This window comes from Ostrea edulis, chromosome 7, assembly GCF_947568905.1.
Source record: "Ostrea edulis chromosome 7, xbOstEdul1.1, whole genome shotgun sequence".
Classification (NCBI taxonomy): domain Eukaryota; kingdom Metazoa; phylum Mollusca; class Bivalvia; order Ostreida; family Ostreidae; genus Ostrea; species Ostrea edulis.
In genome coordinates this window covers 62,280,591-62,306,085 of record NC_079170.1, presented here as the reverse complement: position 1 = coordinate 62,306,085, position 25,495 = coordinate 62,280,591, and the positions used below count along the sequence as shown (strand labels likewise).

The 25,495-nt window shown below is 36.3% G+C and overlaps 2 protein-coding genes across 7 annotated transcripts in view; one reads left to right on the top strand and one right to left on the bottom strand.

Moving 5' to 3' along the window:
• LOC130048354 (N-acyl-phosphatidylethanolamine-hydrolyzing phospholipase D-like) overlaps positions 1 to 2,102 on the top strand; it is a 10,588-nt gene extending 8,486 nt beyond the window's left edge. For both annotated transcript variants that reach the window (XM_056144973.1, XM_056144974.1), the window contains one exon: positions 1,103 to 2,102. In XM_056144973.1, coding sequence (XP_056000948.1) covers positions 1,103 to 1,228 — 126 coding nt within the window. In that variant the 3' untranslated portion in view covers positions 1,229 to 2,102. The remainder of the gene's footprint in view (positions 1 to 1,102) is intronic.
• Positions 2,103 to 2,866: 764 nt separating this feature from the next.
• LOC130048351 (uncharacterized) overlaps positions 2,867 to 25,495 on the bottom strand; it is a 33,938-nt gene continuing 11,309 nt past the window's right edge. For 2 of the 5 annotated variants that reach the window (XM_056144961.1, XM_056144962.1), the window contains 20 exons: positions 20,879 to 21,122; positions 20,500 to 20,645; positions 19,775 to 19,924; positions 18,664 to 18,808; positions 18,008 to 18,165; positions 17,368 to 17,523; positions 16,961 to 17,150; positions 16,610 to 16,722; positions 14,982 to 15,143; positions 14,239 to 14,451; positions 14,025 to 14,155; positions 13,606 to 13,766; positions 12,916 to 13,058; positions 12,652 to 12,833; positions 12,037 to 12,154; positions 11,608 to 11,771; positions 10,859 to 11,017; positions 10,099 to 10,314; positions 9,095 to 9,696; positions 2,867 to 5,231 (listed from right to left, as the gene is read on the bottom strand). In XM_056144961.1, coding sequence (XP_056000936.1) covers positions 4,922 to 5,231; positions 9,095 to 9,696; positions 10,099 to 10,314; positions 10,859 to 11,017; positions 11,608 to 11,771; positions 12,037 to 12,154; positions 12,652 to 12,833; positions 12,916 to 13,058; positions 13,606 to 13,766; positions 14,025 to 14,155; positions 14,239 to 14,451; positions 14,982 to 15,143; positions 16,610 to 16,722; positions 16,961 to 17,150; positions 17,368 to 17,523; positions 18,008 to 18,165; positions 18,664 to 18,808; positions 19,775 to 19,924; positions 20,500 to 20,645; positions 20,879 to 21,122 — 3,863 coding nt within the window. In that variant the 3' untranslated portion in view covers positions 2,867 to 4,921. Of the gene's footprint in view, positions 5,232 to 9,094; positions 9,697 to 10,098; positions 10,315 to 10,858; positions 11,018 to 11,607; positions 11,772 to 12,036; positions 12,155 to 12,651; positions 12,834 to 12,915; positions 13,059 to 13,605; positions 13,767 to 14,024; positions 14,156 to 14,238; positions 14,452 to 14,981; positions 15,144 to 16,609; positions 16,723 to 16,960; positions 17,151 to 17,367; positions 17,524 to 18,007; positions 18,166 to 18,663; positions 18,809 to 19,774; positions 19,925 to 20,499; positions 20,646 to 20,878; positions 21,123 to 21,847; positions 21,929 to 22,416; positions 24,436 to 25,495 lie in introns of those variants that run through there. The other 3 variants (XM_056144964.1, XM_056144965.1, XM_056144960.1) reach the window with 3 other exon arrangements.

Here is a 25,495-nt window from a genome sequence, read left to right as displayed (position 1 = left end):
TTGTGACATTGGCCATCTTCGGAATTGGCCATTATCGGGGGCATTTGTGTTTCACAAACACATCTTGTTCAATTTTCAAATCAAGAAGATTAAGCTACAAACAACCAGGGAGGACTGGAATAGCAGGGGTACATGTATTAGCTTGTGATGTGGAATAGGAGGTACATGTAATAGCTGGTATAGAAGGGGTACATGTATTAGCTTGTGATGTGGAATAGGGGGTACATGTATTAGCTTGTGATGTGGAATAGGGGGTACATGTATTAGCTTGTGATGTGGAATAGGAGGGGGTACATGTATTAGCTTGTGATGTGGAATAGGATGGGGTACATGTATTAGCTTGTGATGATTTCTGAAAATATTATAATTTAAACTTATGAAGCATTTTATTTTTACTCAGTTTAAAGTTCACCATTTTATTTTTACTCAGATTAAAGTTCACCATTTTATTGTTCTTTCCATAAGTTAGGTTACAAGGTTTACAGCAGTTTTGATTTCACAGTTTTGGTCCACAATGAAAATGATAAGAACTTGGTTGCTCACAACACCTTGAAATAGTTTATCAAATCAGCACAAAATGATTTAATCATAAAAGAGATGGTGATATGTAATAATTACATTTGCCAAAAAGGCACAAAATATGCAATTTTGGAGAGGGAATAAAAAATATGATTTTCAAAAAATTTATTTCAATGAATAACACAAGACTCTGGTGGATTTGAACTCAGGATCTGCGTCTCAGAAACCCGCTATGTGTACTGTTGCGTTCTCAGAAACCCGATACGTGTACTGTTGTCTTCTCAGAAACCCGATACGTGTACTGTTGTCTTCTCAGAAACCCAATACGTGTACTGTTGTCTTCTCAGAAACCCGATACGTGTACTGTTGTCTTCTCAGAAACCCAATACGTGTACTGTTGCCTTCTCAGACACCCAATACGTGTACTGTTGTCTGGAATGTTGACTCAAGATTTCAACTTCTACATTTTCTATCAATTCAACCTAAATACAAAAAAAAAAAAATTAAAAATTTGCCCAAGAAGGATTAATTCTTCTGACTGAAACAGGGGACTGTTTTTTAGAATTTATTTTTCTGATTACAGTATTATTTGGAGCCTCCAGAATTAGTTGCCAGACACTTGGATTATTTGAATCTGCCAGCAAAGAGCTTCAGGACAATCAAACATGGAGAAATCTGGAGCATTTCTAAACAGGAAGTGTGTTCTTAAGTGCACAGCAATCAGCAACAGCATTAACTTTAAATTCATGCAGGATCTGACATCTTTTTTCTTCTTTAGATACGCGATTGTACATATATAAACTAAGATAGATAAAACATAAAGTAACGTCATTATAATTACTCATATTTTCTAATAAAAGATATGGTAAGTGTTTGATTGTAACTTAGGTCTGGTAACTTAAAAGGTTTTATCCTCAAAACTGTAATATGTAATTATGATGGATTGTAAATGTAGATTTAAAAGATATTACCAAATATTTTTACATCTACCCTAGTCTTCTTCTCCTGTTTCATTAAATATTTTAAGTTTGTAGAATATAGATTTTTTTCTCTTATGAATTTGTACATTGTACTATAATTATAATGCATGCATTACCTGACTGGGTTTTGATTTTTATTATGTGTATGTACAATGTACATGTACACAGATGTAATTCTAAAATCATGTACATGAAATGTACCAGAAGGGTAATGATCAGATTTTTGTGTGCAATATTTTGAGTGCAGAGACCTAATTGAATTAAAAATTAAGGTCTACACAAAGGACATGTATATATACATGTATGTGTATAAAATTTGTGAGTTTCATGTTTACTTCAAACCCAATCACTTTGTATGTAATATAGCTTATGAATGTCTTTAAAGCATAATACATGTAAGAGAAGCCCTGATTGGCTACTGAGCCAGATGTGTTGCTTCTAATGCAATTACATTTATACTTTTCGCTCGAAAACCTGACAGTTGGTTTCACATGGTCTGCTTAATGAAATGAAAGTAAAATATTTCAAAGATGATTGTTGTATCAATATACATGTATGTTACAAATGATTGCAATCAAATAAAATTCAGATTTGCCAATTTAATTTTGTTTGACAAAAATTGTTTTATGCAGGCTTTCCATACAACACTAATGAATTGCTCATCTGTCAAACCATGATCTCGTGACATGATTAGCCTCCATGATACCATACTGGAAATTTGTTTAGTCTTTACCAAAATTGTGGAATTTGTGACCCCTCAGTCAGAGATTCTGGAAAAACTATCTATTGCATGTTAATATTAGAAATTGACATCACTATAGCTGCAAAAACTGAGCCATTTAATTCTCCCGTGTGAAATAATCACCATCATGCAACTTTACGGACATCTATGTTTTGTTGCACAATATGCAGGTGACTTGTTAAAACCCATGGACCTTGTTGAAAAACCTTTAGATTGGCTGCATGCCAGGTCACCATATTTTTCACAAAATATTCCAACTAAAAAAGTTTTGAGGGAATATCCAAACTCTGGTACAGGGCCATGGATTATGATCATGTTGCACAAATTCAATTTCCTCTCCCAATTGTTTTTATTGATGAATTGCAACACCTTGATACAATATTGGCGTATTCGAAACTGCAACACCACCACGGTGACCATAGGTTTTGACAGGAAACACGAAATTAACTACTTCTGCAGAACAGCTGGGCATCCAAAGTCTGGTTACCCGGTAAATACGTCTGTATGTTGACCTAGAAGCCAGTTGTACAATCCTGGTAAAGAGCAAACTCCTATAGCTGCTTTTCAAATCCCGGCCCACAATTTTTACTCAATTGTGAAGAAAAAAAATCACAAACTAGCTAGCTGAGGTAAATAAGATTTTATTAAATAGAAATAAGAAAATAATTCATTTTTTAAAAGAAAAATGTATAAAGGAACTGAATCACAGAATTAAGCCACGGATTGCTGAAAACAGCATCACAAAGGATTAGTGTGATAAAATAACGGTGTTCCATCATGGAACAAGTGCCGAGGTTTATAGCAAAATAAAATCACTTTGGGACAGACTGTTCTCTACAAGACACAGTAGTACATGCGGTACAGGATATGTTCTCACAGTCAAAAAAATTATAACAATGTAAAAACATCAAATTAACTTACACAGAAATTAACTTTAAAATATAGAAGATGCATACATTATCCACTTGTAACATTTCACCTCAGGATCAACAGGTCCAACAGATACAATATCACATAATTACCTACAGGTAGGTATAAAGGGGCATTAGCTGTCAACGAGGACGTCGAACTTTTAAATTCTGAATCCTGATTAAAATACTGGAATGTGTTAAAGAATGAAGAAAAATAAATCTGAGTGAAAAAAAGCGACCTCCAATCGAATCTTATGAAAATTATGTAAAATTTCTCTGCAGTGAATATTTACTTTCATACAATTATAATGTTTCTGCCATTATTTGTATATAAACAAAAGAAATCCTAATGTCAAAATTACAATAACAAAATTGCAAGATAGATGAATTTACATATGTCATTGTTATGTACTGTAAAGCTGTTTTAGTCATTTTGGTGACTTTGGCAGCTAATGCCCCCTTTAAGCCAACTTCTGAGTTATATTTTCCCCAGAATTAAATAAGTAAGCCATCACACCACAATAACGCATACATTTAGGTCAGCTTCTGTAATTACAACTCCGAGTTAACGTTCGAATTCTCATTCACCAATTAATAACTCATTTTTCAAAGTGAAGAGTGTTTCTGTGTGCATCATTCAATAACAAGAACAGCATTAAACGTACAACTGTACAAACAACAGGAAATAACACTATATAGAACAATATAGGCACATCTCTCTCTGAATACATAAAACATGGACGACACACTGTAATAACGAGACAATCACATGCCCTTTGTTTCACAACATTTCTTTGATTATCGCTTTGTATTGCAACAATCAATTTCTCAATATATAAATATACACACGAAGTAGTATACACCCCATCACAACAACAATACACATGTAAGTATATATCATATAAAATCAACATCACAGACTGCATGGGACAGTAACAACTAACAGCAGTAGACCACCGAGAACATTGTCACTATATATACACTTAACAATAAGGTATATCATACGGTAATACAACATACAATTATATAAATTTTCAGCAGTTTCGCCACCGACTTGAGGGGAAACATGGGGGGATTCCAGCTTTTCTCCTTCCTATCTCTACAGCAAGCAATATATAGCTTTACACATCCATCATCTCACACACCATCACACGCATACATTATAGAGCAAAGCAACACATCATTCATCTACATTTACAAAAACATTCAGAAATACTGATAATTTGAAGAAGAAAATATATAACACTTTCAAATGTGAACTCGATTTTCTCTGACAGAATTGCTCACAGCTATAATACAAAAATATTTCTCTACATCAACATCTGCGGATGTACAATTTCCATCTTCCACTTACAAAATATTACCCTTCTGTACTTTGGGAAAATATTTGGCAAAAAATAAAGCAGATATCTATCACAGCTCACTGATATAAAACTCATATCTAAAAATACATCAAGGCATCTACTTGGTCTATCAGAAAATGTGATGGTAAGTTTTTCACGTTTCTGACACAAAATATTGCAAAGGTCGGCACTAGAACTGTCAGCAGTGGTTTCTATATCAAAGGCAACATTTAGAGGAAGTTCACTTTATAATACTTACATCTATATAAATAAAAATATTTCTTTTTAATTAAGTTTTTTAAGCTAATCCTTATATTCATACCAGAGCAGTTATTGTCAATACAGACAAAATGCAAATTTATGTTTCAAACCTAGGTACTTCTGAACTGAAAAGGAAAATATCCGGTGTTCCTATGCTCCGTATTATTAACTGACCATGGCTTCCTTGTTATTAAAAGACTGCGCTATTCCAGAATTTAAACTGGTCTGTAAGGCAGTAGGAGAACCAGTCAATGTCTGCATGGTGGGCTGCAGTGACTGTGCAATCACGCTGGAAACTCCGATGTTGGGATTCTCCACAGGAGGAAGACCCGGTTTACTGCTTGGCTCGATTCCTTCGTATGGGCCAAATTTACTGACATCATCGGGAATCCTAAAGAGATGGTTGTCTCTCTCCCAGTCCTGTAGAGGAACAATCGTCCTGCGGTACAACTTACTTCTCTCTGTGTGAACAGTGCTGTAAAAAAAAGCAGACAATAGATCACTGACAGATGAATGGATTGTCAAATTAAAGCTCAGAGTTACATGTAGAAATGACAATGTAACATTACAAGTGTCCTCATAGGACAAATACCAAGCTCAGAATTACATGTAGAAATGACAATATAACCTTAGACGTGTCCTCATAGGACAAATACCAAGGCCAAGGCTTATACAAACAGGGGCACATCTGAAATACAGCATTTGTTTTTGAATGCCATACAAACTTTGAAAATCCCTGCAATACATTATCAAAGACAAACTATGATTCTTATGTCTATGACCTTGACCTGCTATAAATGACCTTCACTGAAGGCAATTTTTTTTTAGATGTAATAGTCAAAAGCAACTTTTAGATTGGGTGTAAGTATATAATGATATTTTAAATAGTCTCGAGTTTTCCCTAATTGATTTTGTCATTGTCAAAATGACCTTTATAGAGTAGAATCACAACACACTGCACTGAACAACTTTACATAAATTTCAATAGTCTACCGTCTTTCTGTATTGTAAAAAGTATAATTGTACTTTCCTGTGACCTTGTCCACATGACCTTCTCCAGAAAATTGACCTACCCTCAATAGTTACACACGTCAGACACAAATTTTAAACCTTTTCTGTGATACTGACAATCTATAAATGACCTTTATAGACAATGGTAGTGACACACCTTGGATGATAAGCAGCCTTTGTGTACGAGTATTTACTGCCTCTATGATCAGATGTAATCGACCAGACAGACAGACATCGTAATTCCAAACTTTACAGGGGGTATAAGTACAGTACTTCAAATGTAAAGTACAAGTAAATCTCTAAAGCAGCAGTTTTTAAAATGTGATATAAACAAGAGGCCCAGGGGCCTTATAGGTCACCTGAGTATCATGTAACAACCTTCCAATGTTTGAATTAGGTTTGTGTTTAAATATAAGAATTTTACTTTTGGATGGAAGAAACATTGAATAGCTATGTGGTCAGCCCCGCCTTTGCACCAGAACCCCTGACCCAGGGGCCATAAATTTCAGTTTTGAAAGAAGCATCCTTGATCATCATTATCATACTATTAGTTTGTCTACTTAATACCCAGCAGCAGAGGAGAAGATTTTCAAAGAAATAAAATGCATTTTCACTATATGATCAATAGGGCCCCACCCTAATACCAGAACCCCTGACCCAGGGACCATGAATTTCACAATTTTGAAAGAGGCATCCTTGCTCATCATAACCATGCTATTGGTTTGTCTACTTAATACCCAAGGACAGAGAAGAAGATTTTCAAAGAAATAATGCATTTTCACTATATGACTTATAGAGCCCCACCCTAGCACCAGAACCCCTGATCCAGGGGCCATGAATTTCACAAATTTTAACAAGAGGTACTGTGAGCTATGCTCACTAAGAATACCCCCCACTTACCCCAATCTCCCAAAGGGTGTTGGTAATAGGTATAAACTACCTCTTTTCTGAGTGTTGCTACTTTGATGTCCAGAGCGCATGACCTTTGACCTTTTGACCCCAAAATCGATAGGGATCATCTTCATCACATTAGTAGTCCATATATATGATATGGTGACTGTAGGTGGAAAGGATAATGCTTTAGAGCCCGGAAACCATATTGCTACTTCAATGTCCAGTGTGCTTGACCTTTGACCTTTTGACCCCAAAATCAATAGGGATCATCTTCATCCCATTAGTAGTCCATATATAAGATATGGTGACTGTAGGTGGAAAGGATAACGCTTTAGAGCCCGGAAACCATATTGCTACTTCAATGTCCAGTGTGCTTGACCTTTGACCCCAAAATCGATAGGGAACATCTTCATCCCATGGGTAGTCTATATGTTTGATATGGTGACTGTAGGTGGAAAGGATAATGCTTTAGAGCCCGGAAACCATATTGCTACTTCAATGTCCAGTGCGCTTGACCTTTGACCTTTTGACCCCAAAATCGATAGGGAACATCTTCATCCTATGGGTAGTCCATATGTATGATATGGTGACTGTAGGTGGAAAGGATAACACTTTAGAGCCCGGAAACCATATTGCTACTTCGATGTCCAGTGTGCTTGACCTTTTGACCCCAAAATCGATAGGGAACATCTTCATCCCATGGGTAGTTCATATGTATGATATGGTGACGGTAGATGGAAAGGATAATGCTTTAGAGCCCGGAAACCATTGCGGCTACAGACGGACGGACAGACAGACGGACAACTCGATTCCAGTATACCCCCCCACAACTTGTTGTGGGGGGTATAAAGAGGCATCCTTGCTCATCATTACCATGCTATTAGTTTGTCTACTTAATACCCAGAGACAGAGAAGATTTTCAAAGAATTTCTACATTTTCACTATATGACCAATAGAGCCCCACCCTAACACAAGAACCCCTGCCCCAGGGGCCATGAATTTCACAATTTTGGTAGAGGGCTCATTGCTCATTATAATTATGCCCACAGTTTGGCTTCTTGATGTCCAGGAGTAAAGAAGAAGATTTTTTTAAATTACACTCATTTTGATGGTTTTTGCCATTTTCACTATATGACCAATAGAGCCCCCCCCCCCCCCCTAACACAAGAACCCCTGCCCCAGGGGCCATGCATTTCACAATTTTGGTAGAGGGCTCAATGTTCATTATAATTATGCCCACAGTTTGGCTTCTTGATGTCCAGGAGTGGCAGGGACCACGAATTTCACAATTTTTGTTCCCCTTCACCCACAGATGCTATATGCCAAAATTGGTTGAAATTGGTTCAGGGGTTTCAGAGAAGAAGCTGAAAATGTTCAAATGTTAACACACGACGCACGACGACGGACAAAAACAGATAGCAATAGGTCACCTGAATGAATTCAGGTGACCTAAAAATATAAGGATATTTGATATAGGAATACTGCTAAATGTAGCAATGAAACAAATATCTATCAGAACCATCTTTATGACACTTTTTCAGATAAGCTTTGATATGCTACAGTTCTCTAACGTACCATATAACGGTTATTTTCTGCGGTTGTCAATTTTTTGTGGATAGGAAAAATCAACAAAAATAGTAATTGCAAAACATATGTACAGGTATAATGCAACAGCAGAAACAAGAGGTACTGTGAGCAATGCTCACTAAGAATACCCCCCGCTTACCCCAATTTCCCAAAGGGTGTTGGTAATAGGTATAAACTACCTCTTTTCTGAGTGTAAAAAACAAATGGCATGACAAACCGAACCATATTGCTACTTCGATGTCCAGTGCGCGTGACCTTTGACCTTTTGACCCCAAAATCAATAGGGAACATCTTCATCCCATGGGTAGTCCATATGTATGATATGGTGACTGTAGGTGGAAAGGATAACGCTTTAGAGCCCGGAAACCATATTGCTACTTCGATGTCCAGTGCGCTTGACCTTTGACCTTTTGACCCCAAAATCGATGGGGAACATCTTCATCCCATGGGTAGTCCATATGTATGATATGGTGACTGTAGGTGGAAAGGATAACGCTTTAGAGCCCGGAAACCATATTGCTACTTCGATGTCCAGTGCGCTTGACCTTTGACCCCAAAATCGATAGGGAACATCTTCATCCCATGGGTAGTCCATATATATGATATGGTGACGGTAGGTGGAAAGGATAATGCTTTAGAGCCCGGAAACCATTGCGTCTACAGACGGACGGACGGACAGACAGACGGACAACCCGATTCCAGTATACCCCCCCACAACTTGTTGCGGGGGGTATAATTTTAAATGCAGAACATAATTTGCTACCATTTACAGATCGAATCGCAAAAATTTCCAGCCGCAGAAAATACCGGTTATATTGTATATCCAGTAACTGAAGTGACACTAACTTGAAATCTGCCCCTTTGCTGTCCCGGAACTGTTTATGTTGATAATCATACACAGGGATCTTATTTTTCTCCATGTTCCAGCTGTAATCATCGTATGGCCCAGGTTTGAACCCATTGATTTTCTCCACACCGTCGTTTTCCACCGCTGGAATTGTGGGAAAGCCGGCCTCACGGGCAGCAGTGTCCACACTGGGGTTGCCGACAACATTCAGCGGGGGGACGTCTTTCAGGGTCAGGCCCCGCTTTCTGAGAGAGAATTTGACCGGTTTGTCCTTCAGCAGACCCTGCATCTTGTCAATTTGGTTCTGAGCCTTTCTGCCACGTTCGTTCACCTCAGTCTCTTTCAGACATCGGTGGATGTACTGGCGGGTGTCCTCCACCACCACCTTTGACCTCCAAACTTCCTGGTCCTTCCTCAGGGCGGCTATTTTTTCGTTCTTCAGCTTCTGTCCTGCCAAGTGGATGGTGACTGGTTCCCTGATGAAACACGATTGTGGACGCTTGTATAACTCCAAGTCGTACTTCCTATGTAACCATGGAAACTTGTCACGGTCTAGTGGAGCTTGAAGCATACCTACATGTAGGATGTTTTCCCTCCATGGCTAAAATCAGAAAACAAAAAACTTAATAGATCAACAAGCAATTCTTCAAAAAGATTTTTTTTCTTCTAATGATTAAAAAGCTTGTTTGTATGAAGTTAATTTAGTAAGTCTTACTGAAACAATCCAAAGAGAAAAGGGACTTTATTCAATGAAATACAAAAAGCAGCCTGTTAAAAAGAGGACTAGAAGTTAGGTCATCAAATCTGAATTTTTAAAAAGAAATACACCAACATTTCAATCTTATGGTAGTTAATATAAATTCAGTTAGACGATTCTGAGCAAACTGTAAACTGCTCCCTACAAATAAGACAGTACTGTTTCAACATAATTCCTTTTGTGACAATATATTTTTCCTGTAAACCCTGAACAAGCAGCATGAATAAGATTTCCCATCAGTGCTACCTCCTGCAATTCCTCTATCCGCGCTGTGTTCGGTCTCTGGGGATGTTCATTACACTCCAATGTAGGCTTCATTCCCGGGTAAATCCACCCCTTCTCCGTCTTCCACCTAGCCCTTGACTCCGCCTTCTCCTCTTTCTTGACGGCCTCCACATTGACTGGGACCACCGTCATGGAGTGGTGGAACTCCTGGCAGTACGAAAATCTGGTGTCTGGCTCCTGTAAGTTACACAGGTAAAATGTGAGCCAATCATCAATCAATATACTGTCTGTACATACATATACTGTGGTACATTCGGTGCTGAAGCAAAAGTGCTAATCTATAGTTTGTGCTCAAATATAAATTTTTATATTTACCCACAATAGTAGAACATAGTGCAAGGTGTGCTAATTCACGATTACATCAATCAGTGCATCATCTCCGATTGTTCTAAATTCTAAGTATGCTATAAAAAGCACTTGTGTATTGTGGTACAATGTGAGTCATTGTCATTCACAATCCTGTATCATCAGTTTCAGCTAATGTTACTAATAACTTATTCTGGTCATAAAACTTTTAAATGAGTGTTTTGATTAACCAACAATAGAATACAAATTTGTGTAATTCAGTACACAAGCCTAGGGAATATGATGACTTAATCTAACACAACTTCAGAAAATCTTGTACTGTTATTTTAGTCGAAAAAAATAGCTTGCTTGCAATTTTACAATTTTTTCCCCCTTCATTTAGTATGAAGATATTCCACTGTAATTGTCTGCCTACCTCTGCCAGCATTTGTCGGAGTTTCTCTTTAGCGAGTTCGGTCGAGTTCAATGACTGTGAGCTGTAGTTGTGAGCCACGGTGACGTCCGCTCGAACTGTTGGAACTTTATTCCTGTCACGTTCCTCCTTATTCTTATCACTAATCACTTTCACGTCGTCCTGTACGATAAAACATTAAAAATCAAAATCAACTTTATCACAGTAAGAAAAAGTATCTCCATAATATCAAACGTGAATCACATTCATACAGTTACTTATCAAGAGACATCTTCGCCACTGTGCAATAATTCTGGACTTTCACAAACAGGTATTTCCATCAGAGATGGACTTATCCTCTTGAAAATTTAAGTTAATAATTCATGACTTAGATGCTAATCTATTTTATGATATCCCAATTTTGAAAAAATTCAATCTTAAATTTTCCATATAATTCCTCAGGACTTTCCTAGAATACATGGGAAGTGTAAAAAAGACTTGTAAGATATCATATGATGTAAATATCTATAAAAATAATGTATTAAATTGGTATTCTGAGACAGACTGAGGTGTGCCTTACTCTCCTTGATTCAGCTGATCCACAGTAATCTCCCTTGGTGATCTGATATTGACTAAAGTTTACTTTATTCTCCATGATTCAGGTAATCCACAGTAATCTCCCTTGGTGATCTGATATTAACTAAAGTTTACTTTATTCTCCTTGATTCAGCTGATCCACAGTAATCTCCCTGATCATTCTGACTGAAGTTTACCTTATTCTCTTTGATGTAGTTGACCCTTTGTTGTCTCCCAGCGATGGTCTCCATGTACTGCGGGTTGAAGTTGTCGATGGGGGTCCATACACGAGTTGCCTCACGTGTCATCTCTCTAATCTGTTCCTCCTCCACAACATCTGTTGGCTTGTGTATTTGCAGCTCTGTATAATACAGTCACATTTAAATACATTTTTGGACATTTAATTCATGACTCTGAAAACTGAGAGAAAATTTTAAGCCTGAGTTTTTTCTTCCTTTTCTGTGACAAAATACTTTACATACTTATTGATACATTTACTTGGACGTTTAAAAAGTCAGCTGGGGTAATATTCATCAATTTAAAAGTCTTTATGTTAGCGTTGATAACACAGCAGAATTTTCCTATCAATGTCTTTCTCATACTAAGTACATGTCACCTATCCCTACCATCAAAGTCCTCCTGGGTGATGGGGACTCCAAACTCACGACTCATCGAGATCACCATGTCTGCCATAGGGAACAGCGAGTTTCTCACGACGTCTTTCATCACATTCGAGTTCACAATCTGTAAACGATAAGAAATTCTACTAACCCTCTCACAATGTCCATACCTTCATACTCAGCTCTTAATGCTATGTGGAGTTATCAATTGTACATAATCTCTCTTCCTATCCACAAATATATACACTGCTAGTACCTAATGACAGGATAAATTTTGTCAGCTCTGCTACTAAAGACTGTTTATTCCAATGGTTACACGTATGTACCATATTTTGTAATACATGTAATGATTCTGTCAGAACAAAAGAACATTACTCTACCATTTCAGATCTAATTTCTTAAATTTCTGATTAATGGCCCTCCCACCATATCCCTGGGCATCCAAGGTACATACTAGGATGACTGTATTTCAGTAGTGTTTTATTCTCAATTCAACAGTATACCGCAATGCCCCCCCCCCCCAAACTACAACATATGAAATATATCCTAATGAAAAGAGAATATTCTAAAGCAGATGTCCAGTCCAACAAGAAATTGCATCAGCAGGTAAGAAAAGTTTACCTGATGGAGACTGAGCAGACCCTGGAAGCAGGGCTTGGGGACCATGTCCCTGACGTATAACAGAGGCTGTTGTACGATCTGATTCAGGGGTTCATGGAGCTTGACACGACACAGATCTACATCAAGAGGACCATACAGACGTTCACTGAAGCTCAGGTCCGAGTTGTACAGCACTCGCACATCTGGAAGAAGAATTCACATTCAGTTAAACATGACATGCCGTTTTTAATTCCAGGTACCGCTTCACAAGTTGCTGCTCCTTACCCGAGTTTTCTGGAGCGGGAACATTTTCCCATACACAGGTAATTGCTTGATCCCTGAGCCCCTCCAGAACAAAGATGTGTTTGTCCCCATCCATCAACTGGAACCCAGTTAAAATGTCCAGGTCCCGGCTCCTCTGCTGTTCTCTGTAATCAAAGGCTATCACATTCAATTCTCTACAGATTGTAATCAGTCATGCTTACTTCACAGAGTAGTGTCCCCTTCTAGTCCTAGCAATAAGTGATACTGTGTATCTGACACAATATTTCTGTCCTTGTTTTATTTTTGTCCCATACATCCACATCGTGAATAGGCGAATTCAAAATTAAACAAATCTGAATTCACTCATTACCCTAAAGGAGTATAAAATGATTTGGAGCAAATCTAAAATGGGTCTGAAATTGTTTTCTAGTGGGTGAGGGTGAAAATAACATGATGAGAATGTTTGTGGGTTGACAGTGTAACATGTACACTATCGTATCACTCTAGCAAACTTCTCAAATATATCATTGTTAGGCACATCAACATGGCTTCAGATAAATTATCTTCTTCCTTCAAACTTCAGATTCTGTGTCAAATAATGCAGATATAAACCAACAATTTATTAACCGTTATTGTTAATCATCACGAGGTTTGTAACACCATTATCATATCTACACTTATAGAGCATAAATATTGTTACATCATACTTACAGTGAAAGTTTGTATGTCGACAAAGCAGCGCTGATAACATGAGGGGGCATGTCATCTAACTGGAGGGCCTTGGCATTTATATCGGTGACTAGGGTCTCTAACTGGTTAAGGGTTGTGGTGTTCTTGTAACCAAAGATGTAGATAATCCTGCCGAATGGGCACTGTAAACAGAGGGGGCATTGTTAATTGGCACTATAAACAGAGGGGGGTATTGTTAATGGGAACTGTAAACAGGGGGCATTGTTAATGAAAGTTGTAAACAGAAAGGGACAATGCACATGGGCACCAATAACAGAGAGGGGCTTTGTTAATGGGCTCCAATAACAGAGAGGCATTGTTTGTGGGGACTAACTGGATCAAATGCTAAGTGCAAAAGTCATTCAGTTTTCTGAAATTCACCTTCTAAAATGTTTTTGTACCTGTGGAGAAGTAATTAAGGGCTGTTTAGCTGCAACTTCTTCAGGTGTTGTAAGTGAATGGGCCAATTCTACTTTCACTTTCAGCATGGCATTAGACTGTACATAATGTCCTGCATTGTAGGGTTTGTCCACTGAAAAAAAAGAAAGAATAAAATACATTCTATTCACGGAGAACAGAATATTATTTTTTTTATTTCACTGAGCAAATACAAACCTGGCCCATCTACAGCCCCCATGACCCCCACACTTCGGCCGTCCTCTCTCTCCTCTGAGGGGAATACGTCTGGGATGGGACAGTTATGAATGGGTACATTCAGGTGGAGAAACTGATGGCCCAGTAACAGCTCGGAGAGGTCAATCTTGGCCACTCCGTACGGATCCCAGGGTTTGTTTCTGCCCATAAACGGATTATGAACTGTTCTCCTACCTATGGAAAATACATGCAATGTACATGTACATGTACATAACGATTATGTAAATTATGTTATATTATCATGTACTAAAAAGAAGCAATGAAGGGTTACTAAAACACTGCTATAACAAACACACTTATAATGAATTCATGTGAAGCTATTCTACTTCCTTGTAGTTTTAAAACATATCATGAACTCAACGGACATAACAAATTACATTTATAATGAATCAAAATTGTTCGTCCCCAGCACTTTGCTATACGACAGTATCCACTTGCAAAGACAACACAAAATTTTCTTTAGAAAATACATGGATTATTTTTGATTGCTTAAATTGCTTTATTTTAATTTTTAGGATATAAATACTAATGTATTAAATTGTCAGCCTAAACTTCATCACACATGTATATCTACATCATATTTACATCATGAGATATTTGCCAATTTGCCAATATGTCCTTCTGAAATTGAAATCTGTGAAGGAAAGTTATCTAAAAGAACAATTTGAAAATCGTCAAAGAATCAAATAAAGAACATGACTTACTAGCCACCGTTCCCACATTACTGATCTTCTCGTCCTCCAAATCATCCCCGAACAATGTGGGCTTCAGTTTTACCCCCTCTGGTTTACGATCTCTGTCGTGTACCTCTATCTCCAGTGGAGGACCATTTAAATACTGCCTCAGTTCCGACTGTTCCAGAGTACCTAAAACATTTTAAAAGTCCTACAGTTCATCTTCAAAATCAGAATGCTGAGAGAGTTGTAGTTTGCAAATTACTACATAACATTCTCTACATTTCAGTAATTAAGTAACACAATCAAGGATTGTTTACCTCAAACTTTATCTTCAATAAATATTTTAGCGTTAAAACATAAGACAGGTTTTGAAGAATTATGTATTTCATTTCTGCCCTTAAGCTGAAATATTTATAGTACATGTACATGTTCTTGCACGTATTTCCTGAAACCATCACAGTACCTAAGCAATGAAATTTTATATACATGTTCATGTGTATCATTTACATTTCCAATAAAGAAGGTGCAGTGATTTTAAAAAACTGCCCTCAAAATTCTAAAAATGTAAACTCAGCAGATTTACAAATTGTTATGTACCCAATCAATAAAATCAATATTTTTTAGTAATAGTATTCTGTTTGTGATGTCATAATTAGGCATAATTTCCTGCATGTCTCTATATTTCTAAACAATCTGCTAAGTTTTTTGATAATGTGGCTTTGTGACTTTAGGTCCACATCATACATACCATCATTATTTTCACATATACAGTATCATTATTGTGCCATTTCATATATCACGCTTCAAAACTGTGGTGGTGAAATCATACAGGTAATATAAGATAATTAAAATTCTGCTGTCAAAACCCTCTATTTCTACGTATTTCACAAAAAAATTAAAATTAATCAGTTTTGTGACGTCACATTTCGTATTCGGTAGATGTGAGCAGCTAATGCTACACCGACTTTTGCTAAAAACAAATGTGTAGCCAGAGCAAAACGGATCATTTTCACACTTATGTAAAGCTTTTGATTTTAAGGGTAAAGAATGACAACAAGCGAACCAACTTCTTATACTGACAGTTTCTTCAGATTCAGCCTGTTTCAACAGATCTGATGTACAGAATAGTTACCTAGTAAGACTACGTTAATATCGCCCCCACACAACAGATCTGACATACAGAATATTGACCTAGTAATACTACGTTAATATCGTCCCCATACAACAGATCTGATGTACAGAATATTGACCTAGTAATACTACGTTAATATCGCCCCCATACAACAGATCTGATGTACAGAATATTGACCTAGTAATACTACGTTAATATCGTCCCCATACAACAGATCTGATGTACAGAATATTGACCTAGTAATACTACGTACATTAATATCGCCCCCATACAACAGATCTGATGTACAGAATATTGACCTAGTAATACTACGTTAATATCGTCCCCATACAACAGATCTGATGTACAGAATATTGACCTAGTAATACTACGTTAATATCGCCCCCATACAACAGATCTGATGTACAGAATATTGACCTAGTAATACTACGTTAATATCGCCCCCATACAACAGATCTGATGTACAGAATATTGACCTAGTAATACTACGTACATCAATATCGCCCCCATACAGAATAGTTACCTAGCAATACTACATTAACATCGTCCCAATACACGTTCTCTCTCTGCTCCCTTCCCATGCTGCAATGCTCTGGCTGTTTGAAGAACTGATAGCGACAGAACACGGGTTGACACCTGAAACAACACCAGTGACAGGTCATCCACTGAGTGGTCAAAATATACAAAGGTCATGACCTCACCAGAAAAGCAAATTCTAGGTCCTTGAGTGAAATATTCGTTAAAAGATAGAGCTGAAGAAAAATTACATAATAATATGGTGTTGTTAAAATTTTCAACTCAAGAAGTATCAAGAGATCTATTTTTACCATTTTGAAGATTATGACGATGATAATCATGAGGAGAAGCAACCTACTTTTGATTCAGTTCGTCGTACGTCATGGGAGAGTCGGGCAGGTTCGTGGCGTTTCTGACGGTGAGGATCATTGGGTTGAGCTCCTTCTTCTGCTTGTCCGACATGAGGGGTGTGTCCAGTTTCAACTGTATAAACATGTCCTCAATCCCTGGTATGGGACTGTCTAGACGATTAGTGATGCTCTTCATACCTGTTAAATTAGTAAATCCATCGACTCTTAGTCTACAGCTTAGAACTAAGAAAAACTATTCAGATTTCTTTGTAAGTTTTGTCCTCCTAAATAAGCCAGCTCAGAAACCCATTTCTTTACCATTTATACAGATGAAATTTTCTGTTAAACATCATTGACATTGGAAACTATAATCCCATCTCAGATTAATCTTTATATGTACAGTGAATTCTTTTACCTGAGAAGAACAGACCCATGCGGATTGGAACCATACAGATGCCATACTTCCTGATTTGTTCGGCAGCCATCTGAGCAGCCATTTCCTGTTTCTTGTTTCTACGCGGCGCTCTCACAGGTGTCGCCACTGTGGTAGATTGCTGTTTTTTGGCTGATGCTGAAAAAATGCATTGATTCATCATATAGCACTTGTCTTGGTTCAAGAAAACTCTCTCCAATAATCTATATTAACTTCTTAATTTTCAAGTTTTATTTAAGAAAAACGAGTTCAATTTTCCATATTTTTCATTACAATTTCTAAGTTTAAAAACTTTAAATGAAACACGATACAATCTGCAGTAAAGTGATATATCGTATAAGCAGAATATTTAGTGAGGATATAATTTTGGCATTATTAGTGAAAGTGATGAGATCTCCAAAATTGAATATCGCTAACGATTTATTCCATATCAGAGGTAATAGTTATCTTTCCTGGAATTATAAAGTCACTAAAATTAAATATCATTAAATATTTATACCAATTTTTATTGAAAAATTGCTAAATTTGTGTCTGGCTAAAAATTCCACTAACACTTTATGTATTACAACAGACAAATCATCCATTACCATATATAACCATATAAATGGCATTTATGACATACCTGTTGAGTCAGCGGACTTGAGGCCCCGGGACCTTGAGGTGGACGGCCCCCCTCCCTCTTTCTTCCCGTTACTAGATTTACTTCTCTGGGACTCCTTGCCAGATGGCTCCTCCCCTGGGCCAGCGTTAGCTAGACGTCCTAAACGACTAAAGGAGGTCCTGAAATGGACAGTTTTTGGTTCCATAATATTCAAACAATAGGTCATGCTTACTTAAAAAGGAGTAATATATGTAGGATTTTCTTCCACCTAATAAATGCAAAAATAAAAGTAACGGGAGTGAAAACAAATGCGAAAAAATTAATGCCATTGGCATTGTAATGAAGTTTTAATATCTTTAAATGATCAGTTCATTCTAATGGTTTTAATACCATATATGAAGTATTTTTGGCACTCTAAAAATTATGTTTTAATTTGCCAAAAATAAAATTTCAAAATTCCTATTCATATGAATGATACATTCATTCCATGAATCTAAGTCAAAAAGTAAAGCACTATGATTTCAAACTACTTTTTTTTGGAGAAAAATCTGCTGAGTATCCTCAAGCCCATGCCAAAATTACAAGATATATGGTGTCTTTAAGTATGTTAAATGACCAGCACATGTTAAAATGCCTTTCTTTAATACAGTAAATTCAACATATATGTCAATGGTTACCTCCCTTCCTGGTCAGTCTGCTGGTTAGGGACCCCCACCAAAGTTTTGGGGGTGGGAGACCCAGGATGTCCACCCTTGGAGGGGTCATCCCCTGGGGCTGGTGGCTGTGAATCATAAGACGGCTTGGTTTCTACAGGTTTTTCATCTAAAAATGGACCCCAAAAAATTCATCATAACATGTATAACATTAATCATACATATGTTGCAGTTTTGGATCCAATCCAGAAGACTAATTAAGGGTCATTTCTTGGAGATATTTCATTGACATATTTTGACAAATGAAGCAATTAAAACAGCCAATTTTCACACCCAATATTTTCTTTTTAAATTGAAAATAATGAAAATATGATATTTGATTCCATTTAATATTATCATAATCATCTACAATATGATACATAAAGAAATTCATTTATCTCATATACATAGCTAAATACAGTAAATTTATAATAATATATTAATTCTGTGAAGAGAAAATGAAATATTAGTTGGGGAGCTAAAAACTTATCTGCACTGAATATTTCGTGCATTTGAGGGTATTAGTATTGATGGCATTCATCCCTGTAAAAGTATAATATAATACAGACACTGTAGAAAATATTGAATATGAACTATAATAATCATTAATTATCAGTCAAATTTTCAGAATCTAGGTAACTAATTTCAACAAATTAATTAGCAAGTCTCACAGTAATAGCTAGGGTGTGTCGTATTATTCGTTTTTATGACCCTGAGTCACCATGGAAAGCCAGTTGTATGAGAGACAGAGGGCAGATCTAAAGTATTCTATACCAAATCCATGGACCTAATTCATTTAAAAGTATGCAGTACATTTAATGCACTTATCAACTTTGTTAGACTAATATCTATGGCTATCTAACTCAGTTCAAACCTAACTCAGTTTAGACCTAACTCAGTTCAGACCAAACTCAGTTTAGACCTAACTCAGTTTAGATCTATCAAACTCAGTTCAGACCTAATTCAGTTTAGACTTAACTCAGTTTAGACCTATCTAACTCAGTTCAGACCTAACTCAGTTCAGACCTAACTCAGTTCAGACCTAACTCAGTTTAAACTAATTAGTTAAGACATACTTAGTCCAGCTTAGACCTACCTTCTAATTGCCTGGTGAATTTGTCCACAGAGTGGAAGGACACCTGTGTAGGAATTGGTCGAATCTCGTTGGCTTTCTTTGGTTGGTGCTTAGCGAAACTTTTGGACAGCCTTACTACGATATTCCGAGCACTGTTTTGGTCCTCTTCCCCTAGAATACAAGTTGAATGATTGTGGATAAAGTGTTTGTAAGACAGTATGAAGGAACTTTGTATATGTACCACAACCCCACCACTGTGACAGGTATTCTAGAAATTTGGGGTTAATCAAGGAATATTCACCATCTTGTTCTTTATTCACATCAACAAATAAATCCATGATCACGTTTATAATTATGTATCATTTAAGGTGCCTGACACAGATTTACTTCAATATTATATTGCCTTCCCTACAGCTGAGATATTCAGTCTTTAGTTTTTTATCTTATTTAGATTTATTTTTGAAAATGGCAACATTAAAGTTTAGATGCCACACACTATCTACAAATATTCCATAGATTCTTTTGTCAGACAAAATAAATTCAATTGTCTTCTTATGAAACATATTTTTAATCTTATCAAAAAATACTGCAGCTAATACTTAAAATAATTATTTTAATCAGAATTTCAAAACTGAATTTCCCTCACCTCTAATGAGTGAAATTCATATATTAAAATAAATTGCCATTGTAACGAACCCTTTGTTTATCATTCACTTCCTTCAGAAATCTGTGGATTATGGACTTACCTGGTTTTGAGTTTGGAATCTTGAACTGCTTTGGTTTGGTAAAGCGGGCCTTGGCTCCGACCTTGTCTTTAGTGTCCCAGATACGTAATTCTATGTTGTGTGTGAACAGCTTCACTAGCAAATCACTGGTTACATTTACAACGTGTCTAGAAAAAAGGAACAAAATCAACACGTTATCAAACTTAATGTTTCAGGTGGAAAATAAACATAAACACTGGATTCTTTGATCATTCATTTTCAAAAATACTACTTCCTTTAAATATATTCTAAATGTGTAGTTTATCCCATGAACCTTACAAAGATATTGTAAAATGAGTTTCTGATGCAAAGTACATGTATTTCAATAACATTGTCTATAGTCGCAAAGTCATACACTTACTTATGAGACCATGCCACCCAGGTCAACTCTCCTTCAATCCAGGTTCGGACAATCCGAGGATCATGTGATGCCATGAAAATGATGGCAGCTGGTCCGTAGGTGACGACATCGACCTTCTGCAGACTGCTTTCCTCGGGGGTGAGGTAATACTCTAAATGGTAGTAGTTCTGGGCCCGCGGTGCCTCAAATACCTGTTTCTTTTTCTTAATCAGCTGTTTGATATCTGGAACATCCTCATCCTCAACTGAACAGAGACAAATGGAATGACGAGTTTAAATTTAAATCATGAGAGTGTGCATGTTAAATGGTAATAAAAAAGAATGTCATAAAATTCATATGAACCTAAATGTATTATCATATTAACAAATATAAAATGACTACATCTGTAAGTTAATGTAATTCAATAAATGTATAAGAAAATAAAAGAAAGTTTAATATGATAATGAATATAATGTACTCCATCATAATTTGAGATTGACGAATTTGATTTTTTTCTTTTTTTAAATATAGTACAATAACTTCCAATGACAAGAGAAATTCAATGACTGAAAAAAATAAAGAAGGAAAAATAAAAATCAAGAAGTTAGTAGATAGCTTTGAAAAAATAATAGCAGGTTCAAATATGAAATATATATGCTAAAGAAAACTTCTACGTGGAAGTTTATGTGAAATGAAAATACAATGATTCATGCCTGATTAAACTCAATATATTTGCTTTTGAAAATGCAAAGCAGAAAATAGAAATAAGGTGTCTGTAGAAATGGATGAGAAAATAAATCTGATATTTCCCCCCGTGAACCTTTGAGTGTATATACATCAAATTCATGCAGCTGGTTTTGTAAAACGGAAAGACGAGAATTCAATCAACAATAACTTTTGTCACAACATTCACCAAGAGAAATAAAACATGCTCTGATTGGGTTAAATTTTCTCATGCAAATATTTGGGACGATGAAAATTGGGGACTACCGCGAGTTGGGGCATTGCATTCTGTCCTTTCTGGGGTACTGCAATTTGAGTTCGAAGAGTGTGACCAACTCGTGTTCCCACCTGTGAACAAAATTTGTGCAAACTATATTAGTATACGTAACATTGTACTTGTATGCAAATCTTCCTTTACAAAATGACATTGAGGTTTCTACATGATTGCAAACATTGACCGCATAGATAAAATGAAAAGATTTCCTTTAAGTCCTCATAATCTTCTTATTGCATGTCCATATGGATTTAGTGTTGATTTAATTTAAGACATTTGCAGACAATCAATCTTTTTGATGGTGAGTCTCAGTTCAGATTTTATTAATGATCATTATTATTATTTATTTATTATAATACTAAGACCTGACAGACAGAAATTTTGGGGGTAAACTTTATAGTAACGAATGCTTTAAGTATCTGGAAAATTTTATTACACTTAACAAATTAAATATCTTCCTGTAAGAGTAATTCAGTCAATGATTTTTAAATATCTAAATACTCTAACAAATTATATACCAAAACAAATCTTTTGCAAATAATATCATATATCTATGTAATACCTTTACCAGTAGAGATGTAGACAAACAGATATTGAAGTCATATAAACTAACACCGCCGCAGTCGAATGTTGAGTAAGTTGAATTGCCATCAGGTTTCAAATTAAACAATACAGTCACTTAATGGCCAAACTAATGTTGATGATGATTCACGTATTCACTAACACACACTAGAGACCATTACAGCAAATCCTTACCACCTTAACATATCACCAAGCATCACAGTATAGTCCTAACAACACAGTATAGTCCTAATAACACAGTATAGTCCCAACAGCATAGTATAGCCCTAACAACATAGTATAGTCCTAACACAGTATAGTCCTAACAACATAGTATAGTCCTAACAACACAGTATAGTCCTAACAACATAGTATAGTCCTAACAACATAGTATAGTCCTAACAACACAGTATAGTCCTAATAACACAGTATAGTCCTAATAACACAGTATAGTCCCAACAGCATAGTATAGTCCTAACAGCACAGTATAGTCCTAACAACATAGTATAGTCCTAACAACAGAGTATAGTCCTAACAACATAGTATAGTCCTAACAACATAGTATAGTCCTAACAACACAGTATAGTCCTAATAACACAGTATAGTCCCAACAGCATAGTATAGTCCTAACACAGTATAGTCCTAATAACACAGTATAGTCCTAACAACATAGTATAGTCCTAACAACACAGTATAGTCCTAACAACATAGTATAGTCCTAACAACATAGTATAGTCCTAACAACACAGTATAGTCCTAATAACACAGTATAGTCCTAATAACACAGTATAGTCCCAACAGCATAGTATAGTCCTAACAGCACAGTATAGTCCTAACAACATAGTACAGTCCTAACAACACACTATAGTCCTAACAACACAGTATAGTCCCAACAACACAGTATAGTCCTAACAACACAGTATAGTCCTAACAACATAGTATAGTCCTAACAACATAGTATAGTCCTAACACAGTATAGTCCTAACAGCACAGTATAGTCCTAACAACATAGTATAGTCCTAACAACACAGTCTAGTCCTAACAACATAGTATAGTCCTAACACAGTATAGTCCTAATAACACAGTCTAGTCCTAACAACATAGTATAGTCCTAACAACATAGTATAGTCCTAACAACACAGTATAGTCCTAATAACACAGTATAGTCCCAACAGCATAGTATAGTCCTAACACAGTATAGTCCTAATAACACAGTATAGTCCTAACAACATAGTATAGTACTAACAACACACTATAATCCTAACAACACAGTATAGTCCCAACAACACAGTATAGTCCTAACAACATAGTATAGTCCTAACAACATAGTATAGTCCTAACACAGTATAGTCCTAACAGCACAGTATAGTCCTAACAACATAGTATAGTCCTAACAACACAGTCTAGTCCTAACAACATAGTATAGTCCTAACACAGTATAGTCCTAATAACACAGTCTAGTCCTAACAATATAGTATAGTCCTAACAGCACAGTACAGTTCTAACCGCACAACATACATACTAACTATACATGTACATGAAATGGTACTGTAATGAAATTCAAAGCTAGGTTCTTATATATCTGAGATCCTGGAATCAATAGCCATCACACAAAAATGGCCATAATTCAATCATCCTTTTACACTGTGTAGCCTGCACATTAAGTCGTTGATTGCACAGGTACATAGAATCTTTTTGACATCTCCCACTCTGGGTTAAGTAATTACCGGTAAAAGCTTTTCACTAGTCTGATTGTCAATGCTATAAGTGGCTGGTACTATAACACCCTGATTATGAGTTCTGTTGTAACCATTTATCCCTTCACTTCTAATTCTACATTACATGATAAAAGCTTTTTAATGTGTCTGAATCCCACATCATTTGATAATCAATTCTTCCACACTTCGTTCTCGTTACGTACAATGTTGCAACACAAGTAGTCTCAAATCGGCACAGTCTACATCACATGTCCCAGACACATTGCATGTCAATCACAATTACACACACCCAAGTCGCCGTTTATAACAACAATTATCTAGATAATTAGTTTGTCAATATCCCTGGCACTCAAAGGGCCATAACATGAATACATGAATAATAGATTCAATCTCCTATACAACACAGCTTTAAGTAACACAGCTTTAAGTAGCAGGTATCAGGAGTCACAGTGCTCAATAGTGCTCAGCAATACAGAGTAACTAATACTGCCTACTAATATTAGTTACTGAAAAGTACATGACAAATTACTGCTTAATGACTAGCATTCAATGTACTTATTTTAGCTCATGTGCATAATATGCATTCCAGAATAAAAAAGGAAATTCCAGGAGTACTTTTTCTGGGTTTTAGAGCAAATCTGTCATAGGGTAAACGAATTAAGATAGAGGAATGTTCTCCTATCTCAAATGTTGATGTAGTAACATTACTCTATCCTCTGTGGATCTTATTGCTCAAAATATCTGATAGAGGAATGTTCTCCTATCTCCAATGATGATGTAGTAACATTACTCTATCTTCAATGATCCCATGATAGAGGAATGTTCTCCTATCTCAAATGCTGATGGAGTAACATTACTCTATCTTCTATGGATCTTATTGCTCAAAATCTCTGGTAGAGGAATATTCTCCTATCTCCAATGATGATGTAGTAACATTACTCTATCTTCTGTGGAACCTATGATAGAGGAATGTTCTCCTATCTCAATGCTGATGTAGTAACATTACTCTATCCTCTGTGGATCTTATTGCTCAAAATCTCTGATAGAGGAATGTTCTCCTATCTCCAATGATGATGTAGTAACATTACTCTATCTTCAATGATCTTATTGCTCAAAATCTCTGATAGAGGAATATTCTCCTATCGCAAATGCTGATGGAGTAACATTACTCTATCTTCTATGGATCTTATTGCTCAAAATCTCTGATAGAGGAATATTCTCCTATCTCCAATGATGGTGTAATAACATTACTCTATCCTCTGTGGATCTTATTGCTCAAAATCTCTGATAAAGGAATGTTCTCCTATCTCCAATGATGATGTAGTAACATTACTCTATCTTCTGTGGAACCTATGATAGAGG